The sequence below is a fragment of the Coregonus lavaretus genome (assembly GCF_964263955.1).
Source record: "Coregonus lavaretus genome assembly, chromosome: 9".
NCBI classification, from domain to species: domain Eukaryota; kingdom Metazoa; phylum Chordata; class Actinopteri; order Salmoniformes; family Salmonidae; genus Coregonus; species Coregonus lavaretus.
This window is the reverse complement of record NC_139996.1, coordinates 5611958-5621889: the sequence shown is the minus strand read 5'-3', so window position 1 is coordinate 5621889 and position 9932 is coordinate 5611958. Positions and strand designations below refer to the sequence as shown.

The following is a 9932-nucleotide window of genomic DNA, read 5'->3' as shown; positions in this document are numbered from 1 at the left end:
CTTACAGGAGCAATTAGGGTTAAGTGCCTTGCTCAAGGGCACATTTACGTCATTTAGCAGACGCTCTTATCCAGAGCGACTACAAATTGGTGCATTCACCCTATAGCCAGTGGGATAACCACTTTACAATTATACTTTTTTTTTTTTTTTTTTTGGGGGTGGTAGGATTACTTTATCCTATCCCAGGTGTTCCTTAAAGAGGTGGGGTTTCAAATGTCTCCGGAAGGTGGTGAGTGACTCCGCTGTCCTGGCGTCGTGAGGGAGCTTGTTCCACCATTGGGGTGCCAGAGCAGCGAACAGCTTTGACTGGGCTGAGCGGGAACTATGCTTCCGCAGAGGAAGGGGAGCCAGCAGGCCAGAGGTGGATGAACGCAATGCCCTCGCCTGGGTGTAGGGACTGATCAGAGCCTGAAGGTACGGAGGTGCCGTTCCCCTCACTGCTCCATAGGCAAGCACCATGGTCTTGTAACGGATGCGAGTGTCGTATCGAGTGAGTGGTGGCAATTATTGCTGATGAACAAAAGGAGTCTGCTCATACGGAACGTTGATCATAAGGTTTATTCAGATCACAAGCTTCAGCATGAGTGACAGACTCGCGAGGTCTGGAGAGCAGTGTCTTCCAATTCTAATGGCTGCTCTGCCCTCTCTTCTTCGTGTACCCCTATTTATAAACAATGCAACAAGATGGGCTCCCTCTTCTGGCCAATCACCAGTTTACAACACACTTCCTGTCTATTGTATGTGACATTATACTAAACATTGCCTTTTGATACTAACATAACCAACATTCCATTTCTTCATGAAAAACATTAAACAAAGACATAATCTTAATACACTACACGAGCTTCAACTGGAAGCCAGTGGAGTGTGCGGAGGAGGGGGGTGACGTGAGAGAACTCGGGAAGGTTGAACACCAGACGGGCTGCGGCATTCTGGATGAGTTGTAGGGGTTTAATGGCACAGGCAGGTAGCCCAGCCAACAGCGAGTTGCAGTAATCCAGACGGGAGATGACAAGTGCCTGGATTAGGACCTGTGCCGCTTCCTGTGTAAGGCAGGGTCGTACTCTCCGAATGTTGTAGAGCATGAACCTGCAGGATCGGGTCACCGCCTTGATGTTGGCGGAGAACGACAGGGTGTTGTCCAGGGTCACGCCAAGGCTCTTCGCACTCTGGGAGGAGGACACAACGGAGTTGTCAACCGTGATGGCGAGATCATGGAACGGGCAGTCCTTCCCCGGGAGGAAGAGCAGCTCCGTCTTGCCAGGGTTCAGCTTGAGGTGGTGATCCGTCATCCATACTGATATGTCGGCCAGACATGCAGAGATGCGATTCGCCACCTGGTTATCAGAAGGGGGAAAGGAGAAGATTAGTTGTGTATCGTCAGCGTAGCAATGATAGGAGAGGCCATGTGAGGATATGACAGAGCCAAGTGACTTGGTGTATAGGGAGAAAAGGAGAGGGCCTAGAACTGAGCCCTGGGGGACACCAGTGGTGAGAGCACGTGGTGCGGAGACAGCTTCTCGCCACGCCACTTGGTAGGAGCGACCGGTCAGGTAGGACGCAATCCAGGAGTGAGCCGCGCCGGAGATGCCCAGCTCGGAGAGGGTGGAGAGGAGGATCTGATGGTTCACTGTATCAAAGGCAGCAGACAGGTCTAGAAGGACAAGAGCAGAGGAGAGAGAGTTAGCTTTAGCAGTGCGGAGAGCCTCCGTGACACAGAGAAGAGCAGTCTCAGTTGAATGACCAGTCCTGAAACCTGACTGGTTTGGATCAAGAAGGTCATTCTGAGAGAGATAGCAAGAGAGTTGGCTAAAGACGGCACGCTCAATAGTTTTGGAAAGAAAAGAAAGAAGGGATACTGGTCTGTAGTTGTTGACATCAGTGGGATCGAGTGTTGGTTTTTTGAGAAGGGGTGCAACTCTCGCTCTCTTGAAGACGGAAGGGACATGGCCAGCGGTCAAGGATGAGTTGATCAGCGAGGTGAGGTAGGGGAGAAGGTCACCGGAGATGGTCTGGAGAAGAGAGGAGGGGATGGGGTCAAGCGGGCAGGTTGTTGGGCGGCCTGCAGTCACTAGTCGCAAGATTTTATCTGGAGAGAGAGGGGAGAAAGAAGTCAAAGCATAGGGTAGGGCAGTGTGAGCAGGACCAGCAGTGTCATTAGACTTAACAAACGAGGATCGGATGTCGTCAACCTTCTTTTCAAAGTGGTTGACAAAGTCATCCACAGAGAGGGAGGAGGGGGGGGGGGGGGGGGGGGGGGGGGAGGATTCAGCAGTGAGGAGAATGTGGCAAAGAGCTTCCTAGGGTTAGAGGCAGATGCTTGGAATTTAGAGTGGTAGAAAGTGGCCTTAGCAGCAGAAACAGATGAAGAAAATGTAGAGAGGAGGGAGTGAAAAGATGCCAGGTCGGCAGGGAGTTTAGTTTTCTTCCAAGTAGTGGGCTTCGCCGGAGTCCGCCGAATACAGTCCTTACCTACAATAATTACCTACAATAACCTTCAATAACTACCTGAGTAAGCTACCTATAATACCAAACTACAATACCTACCTACAATCTAAATACATGGTTTAAGCTTAACTCAACACCATATAAGAAGCCAAGCTTACCTTTCATAACGCAGCAACGATTAAACGTTGGGTAGCTAGCACAAAGATATTGTATTTAGCTACCACAGCCTGCTGGTAGTGTTGGCTGGCTAGCAATGGCTACTGTGTTGACTTTGTTTGAAAAACGGCGTCGCTGCGAACGAATGTAGCTGGCTAAAAGGATATTGTTTTTAGTTGCAACCGTTGCTAATAGCAACTCGCCAGCTAATCCAGGAGGTGAGTTAGCTAGCTAGCTTCGTGCTACATCCGGCACCGCCGAATACAAAAGTAACCTACAATAACTACACAACAGCTACCCACAACAGCCCACGATGCCTACCTATACTACTTAATAATATACAGCCCACGATGCCTACCTATAGTACCTAACTACAATCTAAATACATAGTTTAAGCCTTACTCGACAAAGCCCAAGTTATGTATAAAGCCAAACTGGCAGACTGCAATCAGTAGCCGAAATTAAGTACAGCAGCTACCAACCACCTAACGTTAATGATAATGAGGTTAGAAAAACAGCTGAAGGTGGCAGCTAGCTGGCTCAGTTACAGGTACTCTTAAGCATGAAATAACATTGGAAACAGCTAACCACAGTTGCTAAAAGTTACCGGTAGCTACCCGCTAGCTAGCTAGCTTTGTTGGTCCAAGTAGTGGGTAGGCTAGCCTCGTGCTTCGCCGGAGTCCGCCGAATACAGTCCTTACCTACAATAATTACCTACAATAACCTTCAATAACTACCTGAGTAAACTACCTATAATACCTAACTACAATACCTACCTACAATCTAAATACATGGTTTAAGCTTTACTCAACACCATATAAGAAAACAAGCTTACCTCCTGCTAGAGAAAACACAACCTCTCCCGTCAGCAGTTCAGTTCTAAATATGTAGACTAAATGTATCTGTCTCTAAATATGTAGACTAAATGTATCAGACTCTAAATATGTAGACTAAATGTATCTGACTCTAAATACAGTGGGGGAAAAAAGTATTTAGTCAGCCACCAATTGTGCAAGTTCTCCCACTTAAAAAGATGAGAGAGGCCTGTAATTTTTATCATAGGTACACGTCAACTATGACAGACAAAATGAGAAAAAAAATTCTAGAAAATCACATTGTAGGATTTTTAATGAATTTATTTGCAAATTATGGTGGAAAATAATTATTTGGTCAATAACAAAAGTTTCTCAATACTTTGTTATATACCCTTTGTTGGCAATGACACAGGTCAAACGTTTTCTGTAAGTCTTCACAAGGTTTTCACACACTGTTGCTGGTATTTTGGCCCATTCCTCCATGCAGATCTCCTCTAGAGCAGTGATGTTTTGGGGCTGTCGCTGGGCAACACGGACTTTCAACTCCCTCCAAAGATTTTCTATGGGGTTGAGATCTGGAGACTGGCTAGGCCACTCCAGGACCTTGAAATGCTTCTTACGAAGCCACTCCTTCATTGCCCGGGCGGTGTGTTTGGGATCATTGTCATGCTGAAAGACCCAGCCTCGTTTCATCTTCAATGCCCTTGCTGATGGAAGGAGGTTTTCACTCAAAATCTCACACGATACATGGCCCCATTCATTCTTTCCTTTACACGGATCAGTCGTCCTGGTCCCTTTGCAGAAAAACAGCCCCAAAGCATGATGTTTCCACCCCCATGCTTCACAGTAGGTATGGTGTTCTTTGGATGCAACTCAGCATTCTTTGTCCTCCAAACACGACGAGTTGAGTTTTTACCAAAAAGTTATATTTTGGTTTCATCTGACCATATGACATTCTCCCAATCCTCTTCTGGATCATCCAAATGCACTCTAGCAAACTTCAGACGGGCCTGGACATGTACTGGCTTAAGCAGGGGGACACGTCTGGCACTGCAGGATTTGAGTCCCTGGCGGCGTAGTGTGTTACTGATGGTAGGCTTTGTTACTTTGGTCCCAGCTCTCTGCAGGTCATTCACTAGGTCCCCCCGTGTGGTTCTGGGATTTTTGCTCACCGTTCTTGTGATCATTTTGACCCCACGGGGTGAGATCTTGCGTGGAGCCCCAGATCGAGGGAGATTATCAGTGGTCTTGTATGTCTTCCATTTCCTAATAATTGCTCCCACAGTTGATTTCTTCAAACCAAGCTGCTTACCTATTGCAGATTCAGTCTTCCCAGCCATAGTGGAGTTTGGAGTGTGACTGTTTGAGGTTGTGGACAGGTGTCTTTTATACTGATAACAAGTTCAAACAGGTGCCATTAATACAGGTAACGAGTGGAGGACAGAGGAGCCTCTTAAAGAAGAAGTTACAGGTCTGTGAGAGACAGAAATCTTGCTTGTTTGTAGGTGACCAAATACTTATTTTCCACCATAATTTGCAAATAAATGAATTAAAAATCCTACAATGTGATTTTCTGGATTTTTTTTTCTCAATTTGTCTGTCATAGTTGACGTGTACCTATGATGAAAATTACAGGCCTCTCTCATCTTTTTAAGTGGGAGAACTTGCACAATTGGTGGCTGACTAAATACATTTTTTCCCCACTGTATCTGACTCTAAATATGTAGACTAAATGTATCTGACTCTAAATATGTAGACTAAAGGTATCTGACTCTTAATATGTAGACTTAATGTATCTGTCTCTAAATATGTAGACTAAAGGTATCTGACTCTAAATATGTAGACTAAATGTATCTGACTCTAAATATGTAGACTAAAGGTATCTTAAACTGAAATAATCCACCAATGCCTTGTGAGATCCACTGGTAGGAGAGTCATATAAGTGGAAAGTGCAGTTGGAATGTAATATATAGTCCTCTGATGACCTCTTCTGGTTTGGTTTAGATACAGGAAGTGCTTTATCACTACAGTGTGTTGCCCTGACAGGAAGTGCTATTTCGCTACAGTGTGTTGCTTCCCGTGTAAAATTAAACCAGAGACACAATTTAAAGATAAACTATATATACAAATGTATGTGGACACCCCTTCAAATTAGTGGATTTGGCTATTTTAGCCACACCCATTGGCAGTAGAACGGCCTTACTGAAGCGCTCAGTGACTTTCAACGTGACACCGTCATAGGATGCCACCTTTCCAACAAGTCTCTGCACTGCTAGAGCTGCCCCGGTCAATTGTAAGTGCTGTTATTGTGAAGTGGAAACGTCTAGGAGCAACAACGGCTCAGCCGCGAAGTGGTAGGCCACACAAGCTCACAGAACGGGACCGCCGAGTGCTGAAGCATGTAGTGCGTAAAAATCGTCTGTCCTCGGTTGCAACACTCACTACGGAGTTCCAAACTGCCTCTGGAAGCATGACAATGCCCCCGTGCACAAAGCAAGGTCCATACAGAAATGGTTTGTCGAGATCGGTGTGGAAGAACTTGACTGGCCTGCACAGAGCCCTGACCTCAACCCCATCGAACACCTTTGGGATGAATTGGAACGCCGACTGCGAGCCAGGCCTAATCGCCCAACATCAGTGCCCGACCTAACTAATGCTCTTGTGGCTGAATGGAAGCAAGTCCCCGCAGCAATGTTCCAACATCTAGTGGAACGCCTTCCCAGAAGAGTGGAGGCTGTTATAGCAGCAAAGGGGAGACCAACTCCATATTAATGCCCATGATTCTGGAATGAGATGTTCGACAAGCAGGTGTCCACATACTTTTGGTCATGTAGTGTAAATAAATAAAAACATTATACTTGTTTTATTTATCTTTCATCCATCCAACGCATATAAAATGTATCATCTGAAAAGAGAAGATCAGTGGTCTACTAAATGTAACATATTTTAATGAGGGTTTAATTAAACAGATATATATAACAAATATCCCAACGTTTTTGAGAGCATATTGAAAGAACACAAAAGTTACAAAAACAAAACACAAACATTGAAAACTTGTCTCATGAACTTCTTTCAGTCCTATTGAAATAATACTGCAAGCTTTCCCCTTGGCCACTAGGGGGCACATGTGGACTCCCCAAGTACACCTTTACTGTATGAATGTATTACTTCGGAATGGCCTCGACATTTTTGGACATAACACTTTATGTATATATATTCATCACAAATGTCATAATACATATTTCTCTAGAGAGGTGAAACAACAGTGTTGGACTACAACAAATTCCAGTTACATCGCTCATCATTTAGCTCAATGAGCAAATCTGTATTACACTGTTTCATGCAAGAAATATTGAGATTTCTGCAATGAGCACATGGATTATTGCATGTATACATTTTCCTTTTTTTGCATTGAAAGGGTAGAACCCAAGATATTGTAATATTTCTCCCTTCGCTGGTGGATCGAGCCTTCATTTTGTCTCCAGTACAGACCCAATGGTGAAACAACACTTCAAACATCTAACAAATATGAGAAGTACAAGAGAGCCTGTATGTGGCTACAAAATGTACAAAAGCTTGAGATCCATTATCTTGCTGTACATCTTGAGATATATTATCATGCTGTTGATCCCAAATGGAGAGATCACGATCACAATCAAAAACCACCTCATCGTTGTGGTGTTCTAGAATGTTCTAGAGTGTTCTACACCATGTTTTTGAGGTGTTCTAGAGTGTTGTAGAATGTTCTAGAGTGTCCTACAATCTACTAAACCATGTTATTGTTGAGTTTGGTCCACTCAAAGATGTCCTGCTCACACACAATGTCTGAGTTGATGAGCAGGTAACGGTCCCCGACACAGAAGTGTTTCTGGCAGGCCGCGCATTTAAAACACTCCAGGTGGTAGACCTTGTCCCTCACACGCATGGTCATCTCAAACGCTCTGATCCTCTTCTCACAGCTAGCACACAGTCCGTCCTGTCCAAACAGCCTGGGAGGGAAAGGAAATAAAGGTTTATAACTTCCATGGATAAGCATTAATAAACCATTTATAAAGAGTATACGTGCTATTGACTAATGAGTATTTTGTCATATTTGTATGAATTTTGTAAACATTTACAATCATTTAAATGTAAGTGTCATATGAGCAGGATTTCAATTACTTTTTGACTCTTGGGGGTGCCCAACATCAAAATATCTGACTTTGTTTTTTTTGGGGGTGAGGGCATGTGGTAAATGTCAACCGTAATGTGTCTAACCTGAGGTAGTCTCTGCGGCAGAGCTTTCGTCCCAGTTTGTAGTACAGCCTTCGGCCCACCTCTCCCAGCCTGCAGCCACACAGGTCACAGCTCAGACAGTCCTCGTGCCAGTACTTCTCTATGGCCTTCAGGAAGAACCTGTCCCCGATGCTCTGCTGGCACCCCCCACAGTTCAGGAGGGACGGGGGCATCTGTAACACCTCGTCCACAGGCTCCCTGGGTGGAACAAGGACAGGAGACAGATGAGGACATGGAAGAATAGAAGTCCAGAATAGAAGTGTGTGTGTGTGTGTGTGTGTGTGTGCGTGCGCGCGTGTGTGCGTGTGCGCGCTACCACGTAATAAGCACTTATTAGTAGTAGTTTAACCCACAGGAGGGAGCCATTGCCTTATTTACCAGTGAGTACAGCACATAATCTATATGACCAATGGTCCTGGCGTACAGCAGCCCGTTTAACTAGACCTATATTGTTCTTTATAATGACCTTTCTCCCATTTCTTGTTGCTTCCTTCTTCAATTTGTTCTTCAATTTGTTCTTTCATGATGTTGGATTGAATTGGATTGAACTCTGAAGAAACTGCTACCGGCCTATTGCATTTGCCTATTTCCAAGCAATTATTGTAACTGAATAATAATACATTCTACAGCACTATGAAGTCAACATTGAAGGCACTGCCCGTCCTTGATTTGATCCTATTCTATTCTATTCTATTCTATCATATTCTATTCTATTTCAAGGAAACAGACTACTAGTAGGTTACTTACTCGTTAGCCTCCATCGTCTTCCTTTCAATTGCAGATGACATTTTCCCAGTATGTAATACTTCTCAGGTTGACATCAAGTCGTTATAGATCCCGCTTCTCTTCTCTGTGATCCCGACTTGCAGGCTTTAAGGCTCGCGCCACGTTCACCGTTAAATATTCAGATCACGCGTATAAGGGTTACCGTCGAAGGGACACACACTGCACCTGCTCTGATATAATGTAGCCCTAGACGTCAGTTGCGCGCGGAATTAACCTTCATTTTATATGACATCATTTCCATCAGCAGCTCTAAATCCAACGAAGATCATCATGACATGTGACGCATTTTCAGTGATGGAGGCAATTCTGAACATTTAACATTTCCTCAGTCAATTGAGAAACCGCGGTGAAATTCTGTGTAGCCTTCGTCTTTCATAAGTGATTTTTTTTATTATTCCATTGCGACTGTCTACAGGTCTTCAAACCCTAGATGAATTAAAATCATCAAATGTTGCTTGATTGAGTCTCCCCCTCCTCCTCCTCTTCAGTGCGTATTTTTATGCCCTTCTTCCCTGGCGCGCTCTATTCTGAGAATGAACGTTACCGCGGTTCCGTTATTGAGCGGCTGCGTCGTGTTTTTAAATACCAGCTCGGCCCCCCTAGCTCGGTCTCTGGTTTCGTTTCACCCTTCCTGCTCACGACTGCTTGACAATGGGGGGAAATCGCTCTTAAAGCGACAGATAGCCAGCCAGAGCAGAGCTCGAGAGCTAAACTCCTTCATGCATGATTGCAGAAGTAAGTCGTGACAGAACATGGGGTCACGAGTGTTGTATCGAGTTCAAGTGGTGTCTATATGTCTGAATGGCGACAAAAGTGACATAAATAACGCATTTTGGCCATTTGTATGATACAGTCTCACACACTGTGAGGTAGTCTTATTAGTGCTTGTTTATTACCCAACAGTCAATAGAATATTAGGAACAATCATAACATAAATCCATGGCTCTGGGAACAGCAGCTCCTGGTGGGAAACCCCAGGTTGGATTATCATGAGCCTTGATGGTGCATCTATTGCCTTTTATTGAAAAACTTGTTGAAATGTGCCATGGTATGTGTTCCTTTATACACACAAATATTATATGGACAGTGCTTTCCCCGACAGTTTTATGATATCACATTTGAGGAATAACATTTGCATTATAGGAGCATTCGAGTTGGGTAACATGCATATAGTATTTCAGTCTGAAAAGGGATCTAAAACTCTCATGTCCAAAAAGCTTTATTTAACCAGCAGAGCGACTCGCCCTCCCTATCTCTCTCTGTATAATCTGTGTTCTTACACCCATCCTCAACCAACGACCTTAGGGAGCCTTCCTCTTATCTGCTGCCAGGGTCCCAGGCAAGGCTGACTGTTAGAGGGAGGGAGGGAGACACACACAGCAGTTGGACTGAGCTGAGAGATAAAGCACCTTGCCTACTGCAACACCGGTTTATACACACTTGTCAGGCATT

The 9932-nt window shown here is 44.6% G+C and overlaps 1 protein-coding gene across 1 annotated transcript; it reads right to left on the bottom strand.

The window, feature by feature from the left end:
* Positions 1–6350: 6350 nt before the first annotated feature.
* Positions 6351–9077, bottom strand: lmo2 (LIM domain only 2 (rhombotin-like 1)). Its single transcript, XM_084168658.1, has 3 exons — positions 8442–9077; positions 7677–7892; positions 6351–7408 (listed from the first exon to the last, which is right to left on the bottom strand). Exons 1-3 carry the CDS (start codon positions 8480–8482, stop codon positions 7186–7188), a joined length of 480 nt encoding a protein of 159 aa, XP_084024784.1. The 5' UTR covers positions 8483–9077; the 3' UTR covers positions 6351–7185.
* Positions 9078–9932: the final 855 nt, after the last annotated feature.

Bases quoted from the DNA above. Each gene is read 5' to 3' on its own strand.
- lmo2 (XM_084168658.1), bottom strand. From the start codon at position 8,482: ATGTCATCTGCAATTGAAAGGAAGACGATGGAGGCTAACGA. The intron at 7,893-8,441 runs GTAAGTAACCTA...TGTTCCACCCAG, and splicing joins AAGACGATGGAGGCTAACGA to GGAGCCTGTGGACGAGGTGT. The intron at 7,409-7,676 runs GTTAGACACATT...TTTCCCTCCCAG, and splicing joins TGCCGCAGAGACTACCTCAG to GCTGTTTGGACAGGACGGAC.